At 34.4% G+C, this 26,195-nt stretch overlaps 1 protein-coding gene across 6 annotated transcripts in view; it reads right to left on the reverse strand.

Moving 5' to 3' along the window:
• The window catches only part of LOC135831744 (GTPase-activating Rap/Ran-GAP domain-like protein 3), a 184,867-nt gene that overhangs the window by 22,671 nt on the left and 136,001 nt on the right, over nt 1-26,195 (reverse strand). For all 6 annotated transcript variants that reach the window (XM_065344449.1, XM_065344445.1, XM_065344450.1 and 3 more), the window contains one exon: nt 8,222-8,291. In XM_065344449.1, coding sequence (XP_065200521.1) covers nt 8,222-8,291 — 70 coding nt within the window. The remainder of the gene's footprint in view (nt 1-8,221; nt 8,292-26,195) is intronic.

Below are 26,195 nucleotides of genomic sequence, written 5' to 3' on the forward strand. Positions count from 1 at the left end.
AAATATTTATTTGGTAAAAATGATTGAAATTAATTCTCAAATTTTAAATAAATCTCAACTCTCTCGAATCGAATTACGCCATTTCTGGCCATTCATGGAGTCTCCAGCGTGATTTCAATGAATAGGTACCTAGCTTTAGAATAAGCCACAACTCGATTTTTAGCTGTCCAAATCAATTTCAATGCCTATACTTACGCCTTCTGGAAAAATTTCAAAATTCAGTAAAAACTGAAAATTGCGCTGGAGTCTTCAGAATTTCTGAAATTCGGTTGAGTCTGCTCATAAGGTTTCAGGATTAATTTTTATCATTTTTACTGAATAATTACATAGGTTAGAGGTATGTACCTAGACCTACCAACATAATTTTTAAAAAAATCATAAATCGCCAAAAATGGTAAGTAAATTTAGGGTTTTTAAAAATTTGCTATCAACTTATTTTTCTGATTTGATTTTTCTAAACCTCTACCTCAAAGTACGTATTCCCGAGTTCTAAAATATTGCAGAAAAATTTTCAGTTTATTCGTACTCTGAAAAAAAATGCGTAGGATCTAGAAACCATTTGAATACCTATGAATATTGAGTGTTCCACTGCAGATTCACATTCAAAATAAGGTTCCTAATAGAACAGAATAAAAAGCATTATGTAGGAGTAGGTAAGTTTACAAAATTTCAAAGTTCATGGTCCATCTCTGAATATTTTAAAAGAACAACGATAAGTAAGTTATGAATGAAATTCCTACTCATTCTAAAAATGAACTATTCTCAACCTAACTTTACAAACTTGCTTATACTCTCATTCTTAAAAATTCGTACTCCTTTTTCTTTTGTTTCGATTGGTGGGTGTTCGAGGAGTTTTAATATTTTTAACAGCTTACACCTATTTTGTCGTGAGCACTTGTACAAAAATTTTGAGGGAGTATGGAAAAATCAAGCAACCATGGGATATATTTACTTCTCAATGGGAAAATAAATATAGGCTACGAATTCGAGCAAATTCAATAATGTTCATCAAAAAACCTACGAGCTCGATCGACGAAAGAACATCACTTCTCTATTTTCACATTGTATATACTTAGAGCATTTGAAGTGGACAAAAAGTTGATATTACAGAAACGTTGTTGTAGGTAAGTGAAATTTTACAAAAAAAATTCCAACGTAGGTGTTGCTCACAAAGGACTCGTATTTATCGAAGCATTTAATAAATTTATCTACGATTTTTTTTCTGTTGCCCAATGAAAATATACGATCGTTTGTTAAAAAGACACAATCGCAGGATATCAATCACTTGTCTTTATCAAAACAAACATGAATTGCCGATTTAGAAAATTAAAAGCAAACAAAAAAGCACGCGATTAGCAAAGCTTTATTCTATAAGAAAAACCACATCACAGTAGGTATTACTATGGTTGGTTTTGCTAAACCGACTATTACAATAACAGTATAAGAGAGACACGATGCGATATAAACGTAAGTTGTAATTTATACTTTCAAGGGCAAAGAAATTCATCTTTGTCGGCATATTAAACAGTAAATGAAATCCATCTGTAATCATTCATTGTGTACGCTGTGGTTCTATTCGTGAAAACGAGCAAAATGTTCACCTGTCGATAGAAATTTATTCCGCCAAAATTTTTTTTTCGTCGAAATTTTATACCTACATTTTATCGAATCATGATATAGGAAAATATTTCATACAATAAGGCAGGAAGCTTTTTTATTCGCGTACCTATATCAAAGTATAAAATTTTTTTTTGTATTTATGCATTTTTGCTAATGCCAGACAGCTCATATGTACGTAGAAGGGGCAAAAACTCGAAGACATTTTATCAAGTAGGTATTCGATATCGTCGAGTGGAAAAAATATATATAAAAAAATTGTGTAAACGAAACCGACGAAGATAGAGGTACTACCAATGTACATTTTGAGCACTTTATAAACGTCGAAACGAGGAGGAATCCGCAACGTCCTCGTATATTTTATTGAAAATAATAACGTTAATAAAAATGACGATTTCTTCGCCCGCCATCGTTTAAATCACAAACATACGAGGAAAAAGTGATATATAGTCTCGCTATCTTCGATTTTTCCCGACCATACAGCTATAAAATCTTAATAAAATATTTCGTATACGCGGTCACACCGATGTTCTTAATCTGGTGTTATTTTCTCGTCGAACATACGCGATTACATGCCTAGGAAGAACGTCACGCACCTCCAGAATTTGCTGGAGAAGTGGAGAATCGGTACGCCATCTCGCCATGTAGTAAAACATAATACAGCTATGTGTACATTTTGCCGCACTTGCAGCCGATTTTGGCCGGGTGCCAAATAGTCGCCTTTACCCCCAAATCGTTGATATAGGCGCCGATAAACATTTTCTCAATTGTACAGCTAAATAACAGCATATAGAGTCACTACCCCCATATCGCCGAACGCATTTTGGCTTTTATCCAGAGCTGAAAAAATTATTCTCGCTGCGAGAATGTAATTTACAGGCGGAAATGGAGCAATCCAACATATGACGTAACCTAGTTATCCCATAAACGAGAATTTGTGTCTTTGGCTTTTCTCGGCGGACGCGGCTCGGCTGGAGTTCATTCACTCATATAAAATGCCGCAGTTTTTATCCTTTCCAGTTGCATATTCCGATTCGATCCGCACCCGGCGACATATTTTACATATGCATAAATGTAATGTATATCCGGCCGCAAATCCTTTATCATTTTATACATTAGGTGGTACCTATAGCTTATATAATCTCTTTTTTGATATATTCAAAAATTTATTTATAAGCTGAGCAGTGAGCAGGTATACCTACTGTTACTTATAATAAGAAGCTGAATGTATAACTTCTATAATTTCTTATAGATTGTTCATAATGGAAGCAAAAATTCAATTTTAGAACGATTATTCAAAGTCATCGGATCATAATTAAACTCGCAGAAAGTTGTAAAGTTTTCCTTGACGGTAATTATTATTATAGAGTAGGTATTTTTAGCTTTTAAACTCAGTTACTTTAGTTATTGTTCCTACGGAGATACTCTAGCCTGACAAAAAAAAAACCTCATCAGGGGTAAAGGCGCTTTTGTGTTAAACTATAGGCTACAATACGATGTTTTCCCATTCATGATATTTTCTTCTTTTACTTATAATGTCTCGTTAATGTATTCAAGTTTTACCTAACTTATTAGCAGCTACTTGTCAATAATCAGATCGTTTAAAAACTTGAACACGTTTACGACAAGGAAGAAGGCAGTAGGTACCTAGGTAGGTACATACATTAGAAATATCTGACTTGAGTGTAATGATTTTTCTGTAAAAGATGAGAAAATTTGTAATTTTGGAGGCTGCAATTTCAAGTTTGTAAACTTGTTCTAACATAATGCAATATTAATCACATTTTTAAAGAAATGTACCGAATTTTTCAGCTTCAATTACTATTTAAAGTATGTTTTTTCGAATGAGAAAAAGGGCATTTTTTCACAAAGGTGACCTGTAAATCAGAGTTTTTATCTCATTTTGAAAACTGTCTTCAAACCGCGATTGTGACGAGAGTTTCATCAAAATACAAAATTTCCAAAGTTGCAGCTTTTCAGTCGCACTCTTTGAGATTTTATGTCATCGGAAAGATCCTAAAAATCAGAAATTTTTCAGTCATATTAAAAGTGGACCTCATTGAAGACTCTCAACGTTATTTATATATTTATTAATCTGTTGTAATTTTTCGTTTTTTTTTCAACTCCAATAAGGAAACTTTTTACTTATTTAGTCACAATTTTTTTAAAAGTAGCTTTCAAAAAAACATTCCGGCAACCAAAACAAAAAATTGAGGATCCTGCGTTGTTTTGAAATTTCCAAAATAGTCCAAAACAAGGCCATTATAACTAGGAAGATTTTTAGAGTGCCATAATTAAAAAATTTTTGTGTTGATAATTTGATGTAAAAACCATAAAGATTAATTTTTAGCTTTTTAGGGTATTTTTTTGAAAAACATTTTCGCAATTGCTTCATTCGAGCAATGAATATGCATACTTATTTCATTCTGAAAAATGGAATTATATACTTACCTAATGTATCGTCAACTGCTTTAATGCTTTTTAAAAAATTTTTTGATAAAAAATAATAGTTTTCTGATAGCTTGGATTATGGACAGTCTCCAAGATATAAAACTTTTCACCTTACCTATGTTATTGTTTGACCATTCACGCAATTTTCAAATCAAAATCCGGTGAAAAAGTCATCTACATTGTTGCAACGAAAATGTACTTATTTCAAAAAAGTAAGAACATTTTTCAACAACATTTTTTCAGAAATTTTTATAATTTTTCAAAATATTCAGGACATTATAATAAAATAATTAAATTTATTTTTAATTTCAAGACATACGCAGCACTTCCCTTCTAAATATCCCATTTCAATCAAAAACAATGTCAATAGGATGAATTGAGTGAACTGTGAATACATAATTTCATAATATTTTACCTTGATATTTGAAGGTTTGTAGCTCCCCTGCTATGGTTCAAAGTATGTCCTCACGAATTGAATTAAATTTGATGATATTTGCAGGTTTTGAATGTGTAGACTCAGATTTGGGTTTCAACCAAAAAAGCAAACATGCATTCAAGTAGGTATTCAAGGTAGGTATAATTAAATTACAATCATTCAACTCAAATAAAAAGGCATCAAAATCGAAAAAAATCGCGCAAAGGGCGAAAAATCAATTTTTTTGGTTCCTTATGCCTATAAAAAAAGTTCAATTCAAGATTTGTTGGCCGATCATTAAACACAACTTTATTATTTTTCTCGGAAATCAAATTAGTGGTTCGTATTCATTCCAATTGAGTGTGGCCAAGTTGATTGAATGAAATTATTAATGCAGACGAAATAAATAAATTTCATCCAAAGAAGAAATTCTGTATCTACCCACCAGCAAAAAATTCGACAACTTCAATTTTCCCTCCAAAAGGCATAAAAGTTGGTATAACATTTTTTTGTGCTTTGAGCTCTTTATAGGAATAAAATAAACTTGCTGGTGGAACATAATTTTATTTCTTTCGTCATTCTTTTCTTTTACCAAAAAAAAAAAAAACTGTTTTCATGACGCTTCTTCCTTCCTCCTTCCACCTCTTGGAAACATAATGGAATTGAAAAATAACTTTTAGGCAATTTTTTTGCACAGGAGCTGGTACTTGTATATGACAAATCTACCTGTGTTCAATTTAATTAAAACCCGTTATCCGAACTTTCCTCAATTTTGAGAAGATTTTACCAACATTTACCTATAGAGTAGTAAAAATACATACAGGCTTACCAGTTTGACCACGTTTACAGGAGTTCATTTAATCATATCCAAATGCAATCAATCACGTTTTGATTTTTTTTTAAATGGTGCATTTTTTTGTCGATTTTTCAAGTTTACAAGGGAACTACCTGAACCGGCAGAAACGAAAATGAACGAATCAAAGCTCGATCGAAAGGGGACCACCTCAGGACCCCAAATCCAAAATTTCAAGTGCTGAAGTTGATTTCTCGATTTTTGGTGAATTTTTGAAAATTGAAAAATCCAAGAAAATATCAATTTATACCAAAAATAGAAAATATTGATGAAAATTGAAATTTTCTCGGGAAGTGGTTTAGATGGCATCCCTAACTCATTTACAACTATCGCAATTCGTAAAACCTCAATTCCAGTCATTCTGGAGCCTCCAGCGATTTTTTATCATTTCTCCAGAAACTTGAAATTGCTCTGGAACGGCTAAAAATCAACTTCAGCACAAATCACTTTATTTGGGGTCTATGTGGGTTGCCTTTAACCATTTTTTGCGGTTATCGCGAAAATCGGCGTCTGCCGGTTCAGATGTGTATTTTTGCTCACTGGAAAAAACGCCAAAATTTGAAAATGTTAAATATTCCATCTTTTGCAATGCTACCTATCCGAAATCGAGCTCCGACCTATTTTCGACGTTCCGAATAGGTGAAACCCCCATTTCGACTATTCTGGAGCCTCCAGCGATTTTTTATCATTTCTCCAGAAACTTGAAATTGCTCTGGAACGACTAAAAATCAACTTCAGCACAAATCACTTCATTTGGGGTCTATGTGGGTTGCCTTTAACCATTTTTTGCGGTTATCGCGAAAATCGGCGTCTGCCGGTTCAAATGTGTATTTTTGCTCACTGGAAAAAACGCCAAAATTTGAAAATGTTAAATATTCCATCTTTTGCAATGCTACCTATCCGAAATCGAGCTCCGACCTATTTTCGACGTTCCGAATAGGTAAAACTCTCATTTCGGCCATTTTGGAGCCTCCAGCGACTTTCATCATTTCTCCAGAAACTTGAAATTGCTCTGGAACGGCTAAAAATCAACTTCAGCACAAATCCCTTTATTTGGGGCCTATGTGGGGTGCCTTTAACCATTTTTTGCGGTTGTCGCGAAAATCGGCTTCTGCCAGTTCAGATGTGTATTTTTGCCCATTGTCTTGTGCAACGAATAAACTGCAAAATTTGAAAAGGTTGATATTCCATCTTTTGTGATGCTACCTATCCTGATTCAAGCTCTAACATGTATTTTTTTCCAAAGAAAGTACATAATGTGCCCACTTGGTACTGCACATGTACCTACTCGTACAGGTCAATGGGTAAAAATACACATCTGAACCGGCAGACACCGATTTTCGCGATAACCGCAAAAAATGGTTAAAGGCAACCCACATAGACCCCAAATAAAGTGATTTGTGCTGAAGTTGATTTTTAGCCGTTCCAGAGGAATTTCAAGTTTCTGGAGAAATGATAAAAAATCGCTGGAGGCTCCAGAATGGTCGAAATGGGGGTTTCACCTATTCGGAACTTCGAAAATAGGATGGAGCTCGATTTCGGATGGGTAGCATCGCAAAAGATTGAATATTTAACATTTTCAAATTTTGGCATTTTTTCCAGTGTGCAAAAATACACATCTGAACTGGCAGAAGCCGATTTTCGCGACAACCGCAAAAAATGGTTAAATGCAACCCACATAGGCCTCAAATAAAGTGATTTGTGCTGAAGTTGATTTTTAGCCGTTCCAGAGCAATTTCAAGTTTCTGGAGAAATGATAAAAAATCGCTGGAGGCTCCAGAATGACTGGAATTGAGGTTTTACAAATTGCGATAGTTGTAAATGAGTTAGGGATGCCATCTGAACCACTTCCCGAGAAAATTTCAATTTTCATCAATATTTTCTATTTTTGGTATAAATTGATATTTTCTTGGATTTTTCAATTTTCAAAAATTCACCAAAAATCGAGAAATCAAATTCAGCACTTGAAATTTTGGATTTGGGGTCCTGAGGTGGCCCCCTTTCGATCGAGCTTTGATTCGTTCATTTTCGTTTCTGCCGGTTCAGGTAGTTCCCTTGTTAGTGTACCATAACATATCAAATTTAATCTATCTAGACGAAATACCTGCAAAAAACTTACGAGATGAATTCTACCGTAAACACCGAAAAATATATCCAAATTGTCAACTTTCACTTTTGTTTTTGCAATCGCTGTCATTGAACGAAAACACCCACATCTTGCTCACACATACCACATACCTATACTTATCTATGTGTATCTTGTACAGCAAAACAACGAACGTCGTCGTCGCGCTTTAAATTATTGTAAGTTATGTGTACAAAATTCGATGAAAAAAGAATAAATATTTTTTAATGAAAAACCTCGCACACATATCCACAAGGGGGAAAACACGAGTAACGAGTTATGAACATGTGCTCAGTTTTCGCGTTTTATGAGGAGAACGTGTTCTTATTACTCGTATATAAAGAATTGTTGTTTTTCGAAGATATTAATACTAGAAATTTAAATTTTACAGCACTTATGAAAACCAACCCAAATCACTATAAATTATATTGCATAACGTTGCTGAGATTTTTTCAGCTCACATAGCACATATGATGAGCACAGATTGTACATTCATAACTAACGAGATTTAGGTATGTTGATATAATGTCATAGTCAGACATCGTGATGCGGTTTTTACCCCGAATTTTAATCTCGAAAAAGTGAATTTCAAAATTACACGAGCTTCGTACCCTGCATTCTAACCTTGAAAGAAATGAATTTAAAAATTGCCTGCATCAAGTCAATGTCAGGGAACAAAAGTTATAGATTAAGTGTATACTTATTAAGTTTGTTGATCTCTATTAGTTATAGCATTTTGTATAAAAAATGAATATATTACCAATTCCACGGATCCATAGTGCCTTCGACTGAACACGCCTCTTCTAGATATTAAGTCGTTTGCAGTTGAACTGAAACAAAACAAACATATAAAATGAATAATTAAAATCGTAAAAAATTCTCAACATTTCAAAGTACCTAGAAAAGTTTTCATTTTTGTGACTTATGGTGATCTTTTAAAATTGACTAAATGTTAAAAATACACCAATACACACATCAAGGTTCAGAAAGAATTATCGTCATTTTTACTCCACAATGTAATGTTTTCACACGCGCGAGTATCTTTATTCATCGAACAATGAGATAGATGACCATAGGCCAAGATGAGAACTTCATTCTAATTTACGTAGCTAATAGAAATATGAAATCCACTCGGCTCGTGACGCTCGTGTACACGTTTTCAATGACAACGTTTTTTCCTTCTCTCGATCGGTGGCAGCAACTTTGACTAAGGAGTTTTCAAATTTTCAATTTCACCCATCACACTCTTTCAAAGTAGTTCAACTCGGCGTAAAATTTTAATAATCGCTAATGAAATTAGAGCCAACTTCTATTCCCAAGTGGTGCCATTTCAACAATTTTATTACATTTGAAAACGTCGCGAACATTTCAAACTAGAAAAAAGATACGATTTTAATGGGTCAATGTGTTTAAAAAAATTTAATGGAAGAAATAAATTCATTTGGACGTAAAATTAGAAGGAAATGACATAAAAAAAAAGAGAGGAACCTTTATCAGGAACAAAGACGAGAAAATGAACGAATTGCGTAGGTAGGTAAGGTATAGCTACCTATCTGTGTACGTACTACCTATACATATATTATAGGCTGCATATTGGCCCTATACATATATACACGTATCTCAACAAATCGAGCAAAATATTTGAGCAGGAATAAGTTGATGTTTAACTTATCTTTATAACGTGATGAATACCTATTCTCTGTTGTCAAAATCATCCACCCACGTAAACAAAATTTCAGCAACTACGATACACTTCAAACACCCGTTAAATAATTTAAAAATCGATTTCATTACAAGATTTGAACATTTTCGCTGGTATTCAATCCCCGACAAATTAAATTCTACTTTGGAAAAAAAATCGTCAAATTTATTCGTCCTTAATATGATTTTAATTTGCGCAATTCAAAGAAGCATTCTCAATCCCACACCCGGAGGAAAAAATATACTTACTCACCTAAATACGCGACCGAGACATCAAAATATTTATTCGTCGTAAATTGTTGTACCTTTTACAAATGGAAGAAAACGCCATTCTATAAAAGAAACCATGTTTTTAAATTATTTTATTTTCCCGGAAGTAATTCCACTTGAAAAAAGTTTAAATTTACTTTACAGAAATTAATACTTTTTTTTCCACATGGGTAACATTTCGTTAACTTTATGCAAGTGACGAGATCAGTTTTTTTTTACCTTCTGGGCGTATAAAATAGAGGCAAGTACTACATATCTTTACTTTCGATTCGATCAATTTTTTCGATCTTAATTTTGCGCACAGAGAGACAATACAGGCAAAAGAAAATTAGTATCTGAAACTACTTTGCGCTAGATTTAATGTAGGTAGGTAGTCGTCTAGGTACACGTACGAATTTCTAACCGTATGCATTCGTATTCAAGGCGAATCGAATATGCAATTATTGGGTTGCTTGTACCATGTGGGCAGCGTAATTTCGTGCCAAGGTTTTGAATAATGGATATCTGCTTGACAGATTAGATAAGTAGGTACCTACAGTAGAGCAAAATTGTAAACCCAAATACCAGTACACTTTACTTCACATAGTAGGTAATGCAATGTAATGGTTTGGCACTTCGGTACGAATTACGAAAACGACGCCACAGAAAACGCTTTGCAGATGGACTTTAATTCTCTAAAGTTTTCGAAGCACAGAAGTAAAGGGAGTGGATAAAATATGTACTCGTAAGTTTTGTTTTTTGGAGACTGGAGAGTGTCTCTTTTGAGTAAGTCTACAATCTTCTATAGGCTTAGTGAATTTTTAGCTTTTCAGGTCACTAGGAAACTGAGTCAAAACGTGAATTCAAATTTTATATCGACCTGGGTAGATTGGATTTTCAATTGAAAAATCGGAACCGTGGCTACATTTCTTTGCAATTATCTACAGGAATAATACGGTTCCAGTTGATCAAGTGTAGACAGATCGATATCCGAAACTGATGTGATCGAACAAAATTGAACAGATCTGATCAGTTTTAATGCTCAGATACGGTTAATTTCTTAATGAGATCAGATTCAAAGTTTTCTACACTAGCTTTCAAAAACTTAAGAATCCAGCACCAAATGTCTCAAAAATGTTAATGTTTTGCCAATTCAGCTAAAAAAAAAAATACCTGCAAAAATTAAAATAGTGATCTTCATCACATATCAAGCGTCAAAAAAATCATAGGGTCTGATATATTATTCGTTATTAATTCGAAATAATTCATTACATTTTTCCATATTTTATTCAACATATATTACACACAATATTCACATCGATAATTATATACAAAAGTACAGATAGCGCTAGAATTACGAGTTCGCGCTAGGAATGATAATAATTGATAATCTATTTATCGGAACGCAAATCGTAACAATACGCAATACCACAATCCTCCTCCCTATGGAGAAAATCGAATTGGTTTTCTTTTTTCACGTTTTGACCTACGAGGTCCTAAATTCGGTGAAATTTTAGGAGAATCATTAAGCGAAACATTAGGCGAAACATGCCTCGCATTTGGTGAAACGCTAGGCGAACCATGCCCCACATTTTCTTCGGTTTGAAAATCCCGAACCACGGGCTGATCTTCATTTTCGTTCAATACTTGAAACTCGAAATTCGTTTCGTCTCGACAATTCGGAATCGAAGAACTCGCTTTTCTGATCTGGTTCACATGCCTTTTGTGGACTTGATTGTTAAATCGAATATAATAAATTACATCTCCAGCTTTCTTTTGAATTTTACCAGTAGACCATTTTTGAGAACCGGAGTACAAACGGAAATGCACTAAATCGCCAATATCGAATTTTCGTTTCACATTCGAAGGTAACTTGGTATCGCTCTTTTTGACAGGCAACACTAAAGAAATTCTTGAACGTATTTTTCGCCCAAATAATAATTCGGCAGGTGACTTCCCTGTCACTACATTAGGAGCACGCCGATAAGATAACAATACACGATTTAGGCGTTCCTGAAACGAACCGATTTTATCTGTTTTCAAACCAGATTTGATAATCTGCACAAATCGTTCGGCTTGGCCGTTGCTTATCGGACAATACGGAGCTGATGTTCGATGCTCTATTCCGTTGGTCTTGAAAAATGAAGAAAATTCATCCGACACAAATTGCGGAGCGTTATCTGAGACGCAAACCAAAGGAAAACCAAGACGAGAAAAACATTCGTCTAAGCACTCTAACAGCTTTGAGGCAGACATCGAATTTAACTGGTAAACTTCAACCCATTTCGAAAATGAATCCACGATAATGAGCATTTGCTTGCTCTCGAATTGAGCACAGTCAAAATGAACTCTTTGCCACGGTTCTTCGGTAGGTAACCATGGATGTGGCTTGACTCGATCCGGATCTTTGGCATTTACAGCACATTCAGTACAGGCAGAAATTTCCTTCTGAATATCACTATCGATTCCAGGCCAATATACAAAACATCGAGCTAATTGTCTACATTTGACAATGCCCAAATGGCCAACGTGCAGTTCTTTGAGAATTCGAGAACGGAGGGAGGGAGGAATATAGACACGTTCTCCTCTGAAAATACAACCATCCTGTAACGAATACTCCTGCAACTCTTGCGATTTTCTTCTAATCGGATCGATACCTTGAAGTTGGCGATATAACGACAAAACCGAATCATCGTTTAAAATTTCGTCTGCAATTTCCTTCGCAGTCACAGGTAAGGTTTGAAGTTGAACGCGGTGAATTTGCGTTGGCATATCGATTTGATTAGGATTGCCCTTCGTTACTGGAAACCTTGATGCAAAATCTGCATTCGCATGATACTTCGAATTACGGTATTTAATTTCATAATCGAATCCTTGTAAAAATAACGCATAATGCAGAAGACGTGTTGCACTTAGCGAAGGTTTGCTTGCTGTTGACGCAAAAATTGACTGCAATGGCTGACAATCCGTTTGTAATTCGAACTTTCTACCATAAACGTAGTTAAAAAACTTCTTAACGCCCCAATAAATTCCAAGACTTTCTTTGTCGATTTGACTGTAACGACACTCGGTAGGGGTTAACGAACGCGAAGCAAACGCAATTGGACGTTCGTTGCCATTTCCATCGATATGGCTAAGTACAGCTCCCAAGGCGTAAGGCGATGCATCGGTAGCCAAAATCAGCTTCTTATTTGGGTCAAAATGATGAAGTACTCGTTCCGAAGCAATTTCTTCTTTAATTTTACGAAAGGAATTTTCGCATTCATCAGACCACACGAAACGAGCATTTTTACGTTGAAGTAAGTTGAGAGGATGCATGATATCACTCAAATTTGGCACGAACCTGGCATAATAACCGCATAAGCCAGTAAAAGCTTTCAATTGGTCCGCATTTTCAGGTCTCTTGGCTTTAATTATCGCATCAACCTTTTCAGTAGTTTTGTGCAAACCGTTTTTATCAACACTGTAACCGAGGTAATCCAATTTGTCAGTCAAAAGTACACATTTATCTTTGTGTAAACGGAGATTGTTCTTTCGGCATGCGATAAGGAATTCTTCAATTCTTCGCAAATGTTCTTCTGGTGAAGATGAAGAAATTTTCACGTCATCGTAAAACGCAGCGCATCCCTGGATCAATTTTGTCATATCATCGATAAACGATTGCCACTCCGTCGCAGACATTTGCAAACCTTGAGCCATTCGGTTTACATGGAAAAGACCCTTCGGTGTGTTGACAGTTGCAATTTCTGATGCACTTTTCGAAAACTTTTTGTGCATGTACGCATCACGAATATCGTATTTCGTGAAATAACAACAACCACTGAAACCAACCAACACTTCTTCAATATTCGGTATTGGGTAATTTTTTGGCACAATGTGACGGTTGACTGTAATACTGTAGTCACCGACTAAACGAATCGCACCGTTACTTTTCTTTACCGGAACAATTGGTGTGGCCCATTTTGATGAAGTGGTGGGGGTATAAATTCCATTGGCCACTAGTCGATCAATTTCATCGTTAACCGCTTTCTGTAACGCAAAGGGCACTTGACGAGCTCGACAAAAAACAGGAACAGCGTCTGGTTGCAAATGTATATCCACTTCTGAATTTGGAATACAACCGATTTCTTCAACGAACAAATCTGCAAACCGTTCATGTAACGCTTCGATTTTCCGCAACAATTCGTTTTGGTCGTTCAATTTGGTTTGATAAATTTTTGCAGTTGAATTAACGTGTTCACGAACATCGATATTGAACGGCAGTAACCAATCACGACCAAGAAGCGTAGAATAATCGCCATCCACAATACGAAGTCGAAGATTCAATACACGACTTTTATAACGCACTTTAACAGGTACAATTCCAAAAAGCTCGATAGAACTATGATCGTATGATTCGAATACACGATGCGCACGTTGAATTTTATTTTTCAAACCTAATTTCGTACATTCGGCAAGCGACATAAACGTAAAATCGGAACCACAATCCGCTTCAAATTTGACAGATTTATCATTCACGGCGAGCACAATAAAAATTTTATCAGGTGGTAATTCTGAATCATTATTTTTCGCACTCGAAACCGAAACTGCGGACACTTTTCCGATATCAACAACCGATTCTAACGAATGCTTTGTATTTACAACTTTGACCGATGAATTCTTTTTACGGAAAGCCACTGCTCGAATTTCATCGTGATTTTTTCCGCAAACTGTGGCTAAATGACCAACCTCCTTACAGGAATTACAGGTACTATTTATAAAACGACATTCAGGTGCACGGTGATTTTTTCTTGCACAACGATAGCAAACTTCAACTGAATTTTGATCTGGTTTAGCTGACGGTGCAACAGGAACTTTTGATGGAGGTCTTCTCTTTTTCGAAGCAGGAAAATAATTTTTCTTTACTCGTTCGTTTACTTTATTTACATTCGGTTCAGTTTTAACATTAGGCGCAGCTGTATAACTTGAACTTGAATTTTCGCCAACATGAACCTCATTGTAACTTTTATTAGCCAATTCGAAATTGGTAATTATTTCGACAGCTTTTTTGAACGTGAGATTTGGAGTATTAAATAACTGCTTCTGAACTCGACCATCGTATACACCGAATATAATTTGACTTCGAATTTCTTCTTCCATTCGATCACCGAAATTGCAATTCACTGATAATTCGTTCAAAGCAGCATGAAATGTAGCGAATTTTTCGTTTTCTAACTGCTTTCGTTTTCTGAATTTATAACGACATACGTCTTGCAACGGTTTAGGATCGAAATACTCTTCCAATAATTTTATACACTCGTCGAAAGTTAATTCTTTTGGGCGCTTTGGACAAGCAAGCCGCCTCAAAATCGCAAATGTTTCGGATCCAATACTAGCGATGAAAAATTTCACTTTATTATTACCGGTTATACCACAGAAGTCCATGTACGACGTAATTCGTTCGGCATACGACTCAAAATCTTCAGCTTTCGAATCAAAATTTTCAAAAACACTTGCTGAATTAGTCGCCATTTGCACTTATAAAAAATTACGATAACAGGAAAACGAATATACACTGCACGAATGCACAATTGCACTAAAAAGTCATTTCTCGAATACAATGTAACGCTAAAAATAAACGTTGGATACTTTTAATTTCCATAATCCTCGTCGCCACTGATATATTATTCGTTATTAATTCGAAATAATTCATTACATTTTTCCATATTTTATTCAACATATATTACACACAATATTCACATCGATAATTATATACAAAAGTACAGATAGCGCTAGAATTACGAGTTCGCGCTAGGAATGATAATAATTGATAATCTATTTATCGGAACGCAAATCGTAACAATACGCAATACCACAGGGTCCATAGGGTCTTTTGGGCCTAAAATTTTCGAAAAATTGCCCGAAAAGCACCCTTTCGGATGCGCAGACTTGGAATTACTCCAAACTTCAAGAAACTCGACTCGTGACTAGAAAGTATGATTCTCAAAGTTGCAGCTGCTTAATCGCATTTTTTGACCATTTTCGAAAATTTAGGTCCCAAAAATATTCTTTTGAACGCGCAGTGTCAAAATTCCGCCCTTACTCCAAGAGACCCAACTTGTGACTAGAAAAGATAATCCCCAAAGTTGCAACTGCCAAATCACATTTTTTGACCATTTTTGAATAATTTTTTCGACAATTTTGAGTCCAAAAAAGTATCCTATGGACTACATACATGACCTTTTGGCACTCGATATGGGATGAGAATCACTGTTTCACGTTTTTTGGTACATTTTTTCATTTTTTTTGGAATTATAGCCAAAAATCCGAATTTCGAGATCTTTTGGGCAATTGTGGGCTTGTGAATCCAATAATTTTTCGATCGGGCCGGTGTAAATTTAGTGGTGAACTATTTTATATGGGGTCTCTGTCTCTTCAGAAAATCGGGTCAACTCGGTTACTGCTTACTCGCGAGATCCCTAGTGAGTGAGAAGACCCCACCACAGTTTTTTACTGGTATCGAACAAAAACATCAAAGGTAAAATAGGGAGGTGGCGGGGCGAGAGGGTGAATATATGCATGCCTTTGCTACCGATGGTTGGTATCCCATTTACGAAAATAAACTTGAGATTTGACACCTTGCATAAGTATCTCTTTTGTATTTCTCCTAGCAGAAATTAAAACAGCTAGTCTCGATAGGCAAGTGATAGTTTTATAATTTGAGTTGAAATATACAATTCATCGATGTGTTGTGTAGGACAGGTAGGTAGGTAGGTAGGTAGGTAGGTAGGTAAGGTATTAGATGGCCTATGATTTTTACACAGTTGTCCTATATGGATCAATTACAGGAAAATATCATGCGAAGCGTTCGACGCGTTTCCTCTCTGTCGCGTTTTTTTATTGCTTCCCTTATTTTTTTTCATATAATAGCTTTCATGCCCATTAGGGGTCAACTTCCATAAATCATTAATCCTCGCAATTACCACTTACCTACAACATAGATTTTCTTAATATCTATAAAATGTTAAAATGGTGACTGTGCAATATAGGTACAATATTATCGTCTATACCTACATTAAGTATATAAAAATCGAAAAAAAGAACCTTTCGCGTTTCGCGGTAGCATTTATGGCTTCGAGAAAAAAATATTCGCGATATCTTTTAAAGAAGAGTTCACCAACCGGCTTTCTTTGAGCTCGCGAATTACGAAAATAAAATTCTTATTTCTGCGGTGAAAATATTGCGTGGAAAAACGTTGAACTGCAATTTGTCTGATTTTGAAACGAACACGCAGAATACCAATGAATCAAACATCTCTCGCATTTGTTTAATTTTTTTTTCTCGCCAGTCTGGAGATGGAGAATACGGTACTAAAAAACTGCGTTTCTTTGAACTTATTCTATTATATAATATCACAATTATCAACACTATAAAAGTTCGAAAATCATTTTACTACTGAAATCAGTAACCATTTCCTCGTTTATAAAAGTGGAATGGAAACTTGCAAACTTAAGTTAGTACCTATTTTTTGAATCAAAAATCACATTTGATTTTATGTATATTCTCGTTAAAAATGCAACAATACGACTTCCATTTTTATTCGACTACAAACGAACAGCGATAAAATACTCGAATATTCATAAAAGTATCATACTTTTTGAAAAAAAAGAGGGTTGGAGAGCATAGTTGTATCTAACTACCTACTCACTTCTCAAGGGATCACTTCGAACAACTGGTGAACTAGATAGAGGATTAAAAGCATTCAAATGAAATCACTAACAGTTAGACTGATTTGTATTAGGTTATATTTTGCGCATGATTTATTCGTACTTACCAACAAATCGACCAACTTTTTAATGAAAGTAAATTATAGCGCTTATAAATCTCAATTTCGGCGGAAAATGCTGAAATAAATTAATATCTCTGATAAGGAATACCATTTGTTTGTATCCATTAAGTAGGTTTATTTGCCGACATGCCTAGTTTAACACGTCAAGTAAAGTAAACGACCGTTGTAAAGTTGTAAATATAATCTTGAAGCTAACCGAAAATCGATTTTTAAATCCTTGTCAAAACTCATCAGGATTTTTTATTCTTTTAAAAATAAATCCGTAGTTTTAACACGAAGGGATTTAAAATTTACGTCGACAGAAAAAGGTAGGTACCTACGTTATTCTTCGCATTAACACGATTTATTCAAATTTTAGCAGAATTACTTGGTACCTGATGTTTTAATCGCTTTTATAATTAACACACTTTTTTTTACAAGGTCTACCTAGTGGAAATGGAATAAAGCCTTTCGTTCTGTCAATGTGCAACATATTTATCAAAGTATATCGAATGTACCAACCTAGGTATACCTAATACCTATGCAATTTTAAAATAACAAATGCATCATTTGTAAATACAGGTAAAATTATTTTGAAACATGAAAACGTCATCTTTCAAAAAATGAAAACAAAAAAAAAAAATGGGAAAATTATAAAAAGCTCATCGGAATGTATTTTCATTTTTCTGAAAAAATCAAGCTAGTGAAAATTCAAGCTATTTCGATACTCACTAACGAGTTTCTCAACTCATCATCTGAAATGTCTAAAGGGATTGGGAATAAGTAATATTCAAAAGGATATACTTTAAGCAACACATCGATTTTCATGTAGGGTACACATTAAGAGCAAAATGAAATAAAATAAAAACCTTTCGCTTCGAACGCGAAAGTTACTATCTACACACCACACATCACATATTACACTTTAGGCAAACACTTGAAATTACCCGCCGAAATTACACTTCTCTTGGCCAAGAAAAAAATAAATAAAATCGTCCCAAGAGTGTCTTAAAAACAGTAATTACGGATCCTGAAACAAATTTAACGAGCATTTCAACCCGCTCGCAGGATCCAATACAATGAATCTTTTTTATTTCTAATTATTTAAGTTGAGCTTTTATCGGATATTTCACACGGTTTGATTCTTGCATACGTGGACAAGACGACACAACTTACTTATTCGAGGTACTTTTACGATACACCTCCTGCTGTAATCGATCTCACGTGTGATTTGTTTACTTACAAATAAGTGTGATAAAATTTCATAAGCGTCGATTCAAAGGTTTTATTAGGAAACACGATTTTCACAAGCTACCTACACGTAGAGATAAAAGGAAAACACGAGAAAAGGATTATTATCGAGATTATATAAGGGAATGTTTATTTTGGTTACAGCACATCGTGCAGAAAAGAATCCTATTCTATTTAGCGCAAAATTAAAATCACTCGATTATTCCTTTTAAAATTGACCAAAGTGTACAGCTTATAACTTTCCAAAGTATTGTAATCCATTCAGTGCACATTTTTGACAAAATGTCGAATAATCCAGTTAGTCAGGGTTATTGAATTCAACACAATAAATAATGTTTACATTTTATATCGTAGACTCAAGTTCGTGGATTTATAATACGTGTTAGCCTTTCAATTTTCGTTGCGAGGTGATATTTCATGTCAATGACACTGCACTTATCTTTTTTCCTTCAGAAGCATGGAGGAAAAAAAATCGTGTTCGTTGGAGGAAGTAATGGAGAAGATGGAGTTCAAAAAATAATTTCAGAATGACTCGTTGTAACTTGCAAGTAGTAATTTTTCCTTTCTTTTGTAAAGTAGATCAGTGCATCATAAGCGTACCCACACACATTCAAACAAAGAGGACAAAATTGTAGACAAAATTATAAGAAGTGAAAAAGGGTTGATTCTTTACAATTTAAATGTATAAATTATTCTTGAAAAAAAAAAAAACACAGCGTTTTAGCCCCCTATCAGAAGCTCAAAAAGGAGGTGTAACATTTGCGATGGTTTCTCCCTGACAAACAAGGCCTAGGCTATTCAATTGACAGTAAAAAGGCGATAAAGTGCATTTTTCGATTTTTGATAAATTTTCAAAAATCAAATTTGGCTCAAAAATTTAAAAAAAATAGAAATTTTCACCAAATTGACTTGAAAGACCAAAATTTGGTGTATATCCTGTTTTGGTTCCATCAAATCAATTGAAAACGGTTTCGAGTCATTTTGAATAGTTCTGGAGCCTCTAACTGATTTTTGAAAGTTAAACTTCGGATTTATGGCGTTTGAGGGAATATTGGAATTTTCAGAGTAGGAAAGTTGAAATTAAGAATTTCAACTTCAAAAAATCTACGAACAGCACACAAAATGGTTCGAAACCAGTTCTAATCGATTTTAAAGGTCAAAAAGAGAGTCGATACCTACCATATTTTAGCATTATAGAACGATTTGATAAAATTTTGATTTCTTCAAATGTTTGGGCCAAATTTTATTTTCAAAAATTCATCAAAAATTGAAAAGTGCATTTTTATATCCTGAAATTTCAGCCAGTGATATATTTTTGCATGCTAGGTACATTCAATATAACTAGCTTTATGGGGTTCAAAATTTGTGTGCCAGCTGGGATAGGTAATTACGTAGGTACCCACTTCTTTTGTACAATACAAGAAAATTGATGAAGTACCTGTCAAAAATGAAAAAAAAAATCAAAATTTTACTAAATTAACCAAGAAAGCTGTGATTTGGGAAATGCCCTATTTTCAACCCATTTCAAAACCTACACCAAGTATATATGTAGAGATTTTTTTACATTTTGTTGAATAACGATTTTCAAATTTTCGTGAATTTTTCAAAATTCTAAATCTAATACATACTCGTACTACTTTGTTTCAATTCAACAATATTTCACAAGAATATAAATTGAATCAAATTCCAAAATCAATCGAAGGGGTCACAAAAAATTTAAATGTGAGAAAAAATTGAATGTTAGATGCTTTTTGGAATTTTTTGAGTAGGTACTAAAAAGTAAAAAATCAAAGTATCTGTGGGAAGTTCAAGAATGTTCCAAAAGAATCACCAATATTAATTTAGGAGATAGGTAGATAACTGATAGGGTACTAATCGATATTCAACGGTTTATTTCAGTTTGATTGAATTTTGGAAAACCAATTGACTTGAATCTGAATTTTCAATATTGAAAATAATAAAATTCGACGTCAAAACCATCGTTCGAAGAAAAATTTTGTATGGTTTATGACCTATTTTTTTCTGGTTAAAACCTCTCACCCTAAAACAGGAAAACACTTTGAGAAAAACCATTGTTATTAGTACCCATTGATGAAATTGATCAATGTAAAATTCAATGAAAAAAAAAAAAAAGTTTTCGAATATCGAGACTTTCGAGGCAAATTTCTTTATTCATACCGCCTCCTCCGATAAATGGTAAAATTTTGGTCATCGAAGCATACGTTTCAGTTCGTTCACCCAAAGGCCAGCGAAAAAATTACACCAACTTCCTACAAGAGCTGGAAATCACGTTGGCGACATTCATATTCCACACATTTCAATCGATACCATATAGTACGCGTATAGTAAGATTAGAAACATTCTCGAGACTGAACTTCTCGCCATAAAAGCGTGTATCTGTGTCTGGATGGGTCGTTGCAATTTTGGAGGAAAATTTTTACTTTAGCAACTTCACGCGTTAAACGTTTATCATTGGTCTTGGTAGTTCAGTGAACGCAGTTTCTGACCTAGATACAAATCGATTAATAAATTTACGATTTTTCAGATTAAAATAAACGTAGATGGAAAAAATTTTTGAAATCGCCGATTCGAAACACGCGGTTCAAAGAAGCAGTTAAAACTTTATCGAAAAAAAGTTGTCAATTTGGTGCAAACTTTCGCGACAATTCGGTTATTTTTCGAAAAACTTTGTCGTATTGTTTACCCTGCATTTATATCATACGACGAATAACAACCAGATAAGTGCAACGAGTCAAATTACAGCCAAAAGCATATTTTATTTATGAACTTTGAACAACTATATATACACAGGTTAGCAGCGATATATTTGCAAACTAATTCGAGTAATGAAACTGTTCTATACTTGTATATACGACATTAAAACTGCCACAGAATGGCCTCACTCGATAACAAATAAAAAAAGCCATAGACTATAACAAAACTTTGCAATCATTTTGGCGATAAATTTATTCACCTATACTAGAATTATACTCAGTCGATGGTACATGCCTTCATTTATAATATTTCAAAAGCTTTTGTGTAATATGATCCGAGTTGACAAGTAACTATGTTTGCTTACCACTTCAAATTCAATAAAACCTCGACCTTCGATAGAAATATTAAGTAAATTTCCAAACTCTCGAGTAAGTCATAATGAAAATTTGCTTATAGATAGTCGTTTTCTCGCGAGATTAAACCGTGAACAACCAAATGCCCGAGCTCCTCTTTAGTTCCTACAATTAAACGCTTTCCAAAAAGCACGTCGCAGAAGCTTCATATCTGACAATTATTCGAGTGGTCTACTCTACCAGAATACCAATACTTTGAAACAGGAAGTAAACTACACTTGCTTATTGGAGCTCGGGTATTTAGAAAATGAAACAATTTATAAAATTTTCAATGAAGTAGGAGTTGCAAAATACACGTATCTAGCTATATGGACAGTCAAAGGAAAATGCGAATGAAGCAGCCACTGTTGTCATTCAATTTCGTCGAATCGTCAAAATTCAAACTTCATATGTAATGTATTACAGGCCTATATACAAGTAGACTAGACCTTCAAAGAAAAACTTACCAATACCATTTTTTGGCTATCCGAGAATTTATCCTTTTTACATTTCAAAAGACGAATAATAGGTAGCTGTATTTTTGGATGAAAATACCGTGGGAGTGGTATATACGCATCACGAACATCAAAATTTGTATTAATATTAGCAGAGTTCTTTTTAGAACGAAAATGAAAGGAGTGAATTTAAGGCGAGACACGAAGTTCTGCCCATGCACAAAGTGAATATACTATAAAGCTTCTTAAATTATATGTCAAGTCGGTTGCGTTTCATTTACCCTGAGGAAATTTTCATTACTTTTTTTTCCTATTGATAAAAAGGAAAGTAACCTGAACTTACGCACATCATTTTGTCAAAAAGGAGAATGAATTTATTTTCAAAATAGCGCGGCACGCGGCGATGAAAAAAAGATGAGTAGGTATATACAGCTGCGATATTTATTGCGCTAATTGAAGTCCGTGGATTTGCAGAGCTGTAGGTAGGTACTCGTATTAGCATATGCCTACAACGTGTCAGGAAAAGTAGGATAAAACCGCAGAATTTGCATATAAATGGGTATCACTGTAGTCAGGAAACATTGAATGAACATTGTCAATTCGTAATATTGAAGGGGTAAATTTTCAACGACGATGATCATAGCAAACGAAATGGTCTAAAAGTTTTTTTGAAAAAATTCAACGAAATTGCATGAAATAGGTATACTACTATTCAACATGAAAATACGTTTAGTACCTACCTATAGTACCTACATTCTAGATCTTGTCTTCAAATTTTGCTCTATTCTTATGCTCATTATCGATTTCAAAATTTTGATTTTTGGAGGGGCTTTGCACTTCTCTCCGCAATGGTTTTTCAAATTCCAAGTTTTCATTTTTGAAGACAACTTCATCTGAGAAAACTTTTTTTTTGAAAAAACGTTTTAGGGAGAAACTTTTCCAATTAACCGTTTTTTTTGTTGGTGAAAACGATTTTTTTATTTTACATCTTTTTTGGGGAAGGAGAGAGGGAGGAGAGGGAGAGGCATCTTCATCGGAGAAAACACGAGGGCAAATTTTGTTTTGTAAACAGCTCATTTTCGACTGCAATTTTTGAAAGAAAACATAGGTACCTACCTATTTGTTTTAGAGGAGGGAAGGCTAGTATGAAGGATTTTCAGAAGGCCATGTTTTTTATGCTCCGGCCTTGCATTTTGCCTCCAGTGGAACTAATTCTCCGAATCGATTGGCCACCATTTTCGAGCAGATCTGAAACCTGCAGCAGAATTTGACTTCTGTCAATTAACGATTTGAAATCGCTGGAAAATAGACAACTTTTTCTGGATTAGATTAATGAGGTCTGGATGGTGTGCCATTTCAGTGAGTCAAATTTCAGCTCAATGGGAGTTGACAGGTTGCAAAGAAAGGATCCCTTGTTATAAAAGTGAGCAAACAGACAACGTTAACATTAATTTTTTTTTCTTACACTTTCCAAAGATATGCAAGCTCACGTTTACGAAAATCATATTTTTACGAAATATAAGTACGTAGCCTAAATGAAGCAACGCGACGTTTTTTTCTGAAAAAATATGCAGGTAATGCTTGAAATACTTAATACAAAGGCTCAACTCTCGACATAAATAAACGCGTAAAACATCCGACAATCCTCATTATACGTAGGTAGGTAGCTAAGGTACTAGGTAGGTAGTTAGGTACGGGTACATTTTATAAACCAGGGTAGGGTAAAAGGGTGGAAATTTTTTCAATAATCAGTAAATCGTTCATGTGTATTTTACATTCACCTCCATACTTTTTGCACTCTTTTGAATCGAGCAAAAACAAGCTGCAGAGTAGAACGAACTTTATTTACAATTCCATCGACAAAATTCTGCAGCCGTTTTACGTACACTCGAATGCTAAACTGACATGAAAAATACCACCACTCGATGTTTTTTCATTTCGCTAACCTACCTATACCTACATTTATAGTATGACGCGATTTGCATACAGCTTCATTAATAATTTATTTTAAAAAAGCCTCTGCAATAAAAAAAAAAAAAAAAAAAATACGCGGCGGGCGAATGATGCCTTTTCAACGTATTAAGTACCTACACGTTGCATCACTCGTATGCATTCGAGCTGGCTAGAGTGATTTTTTAAAAATACAGTAGGTAGGTCGTAAATTCAGCCGCAAGAGATAATCCTGTCATAAAACCCAGTCACGCCTTTATGTAAGTTAACAACCGAAATGAGGATGCTGAATGGTGTAATTTTTGCACACATCTAGATCAAGAACCTTTGGACGAAATTTTCAGCTAAAACAACTTCAAGGAATTGATCTGACATGCGTCTCGTCTACGCTACACCGAATACCCGATAAACTCGGATAATTAGTTGAAATTGGCTGGCAGCCAAAGTGAAAAATCTCGTCTGTTGAATTCGCAATTACTTGTACACGGCGTACAACGCAACGCAACGTACGTGGCAACATCGGGAAACAAATTTTTTCTACATTGTCTCATTCAATTAACGCGATAAAAAGAAAAATAAAAAGCAACGGTAATTTTTTCCATAGACTAAAGTAAATAAAATTCCTTGAGCGAAACGTCGGGGTTCTTAATTGTACTCGGTAAATTTTTTTCTTCGTTCAATAAACTTATACAGGGTATCCTGTCTTCGGTTGTCAACTTCCCATCAATCGCATTAGGCAATCCTCTTTCAAGTTCGTGAATGTATGTTTAACTAACTTTCAATCTGCAGGCACTCATTTGAATATTCTTACTCAGTATCGTCTTTTCTCATTCTTTTTTTTCCTTTTTTTTGGACTTTTTCAAATCGGGTGTTTAATTTTCATTTCAATTCCTATTGTTTATATTATGTGGGATCAACTGAAATCATTCAGTTTCTCAGAATATCGAGACTAAATTCATCATCTAGGATCACAAAGAAAAAAATTCAATTGACCCTGTAATTCGAAGGTTATACAAATATGTGTACATAATCACAGCACAAGTTGTCTATATCTCTAATGATAGACTGTTGGCACGAAGACAGGACACCCTGTATACGATAAAGAAAGACGTTGTAGACTCGTATATTTATGCTTACGTAGGCCGAGGTAGCTTGTAGCTTTACTCGACGTCAAATATACTAGTATAACGTAGGTAGGTAGGTATACTCTACACGTGCATTTTTTTTCACCTCTCGCGAATAAAAATATATGTATAAGGGCAAAATCAATGGACTCAAACGTTACACAGTATTACAATCGTCGAATTAATACCCGCGACCACATTATAATAATGTTAATTAGGTTAGAAACTTTATCTACACACGACTGTAATGCAACTCCATCCGCCGCCGCGCCGCGTATGAAATAATGAGAAATGTCGACATTTTTGGTACAGATTAAATTATGAAATTCATATATACGAAGCTTTTCTTTCCTTTAACCCTGGCTAAAAACTTGCTCCGTGTAATTAGATTCTCTAAAGTAAATTCCAACACAGAATCTTTTAGGGTACTGGATGTAATTTGCATTTATATTACAACCAACACACAAAGACCAGTCATTTACGCAAATGACACAGAAAATTAGCTCAAAACAAGGAAACAAACTACAAGTCGGACTTTGATAAATAAAATAATTTGCCAAAGTGCTCCTAAATTCCAAACACTTTTTAATCCCTCAAACGTTTTTCGATAAACGTTAAATTTTGTATAATGACCGACTACGTAATAATTATCTTAATGAAAAACCATCGTCTTTTTTTTCTCTATAACCTCACATCGATGTATAGGGAAATTTTTCAATCAGTCATATTTCTATTCAAAAACCCACAACTACACAATAAGTATTCTTCGGGAAATGTTTCTCCTCTCGTTTTCGTTTATACATATTTCAACTTTCTTTAAAACGAGGTGATCGTTAAGTTTAGTTTGATTGCCTGACAAAAATTTTTCTTCCATTTCAAAACGCAAAAGTTTTTATGGTTTTTTTCTTGCGCGAAATCGATTATTTGAGAGCGCTATTAAAAGTGTTCTTCGATAGAATATTTTATTTCCTTTAACTAATAATTTTAGTTTTGAATAATTTTCATTGGCTTAGTATACTGTTGGTTATATGAATTTTTTCAAACTGATTTGCTCAATCCTGAAAATGATTCGAATCACCCAATTTTCGAA

The sequence above is a fragment of the Planococcus citri genome, chromosome 1 (genome assembly GCF_950023065.1).
Source record: "Planococcus citri chromosome 1, ihPlaCitr1.1, whole genome shotgun sequence".
In the NCBI taxonomy this organism is placed as follows: Eukaryota; Metazoa; Arthropoda; class Insecta; order Hemiptera; family Pseudococcidae; genus Planococcus; species Planococcus citri.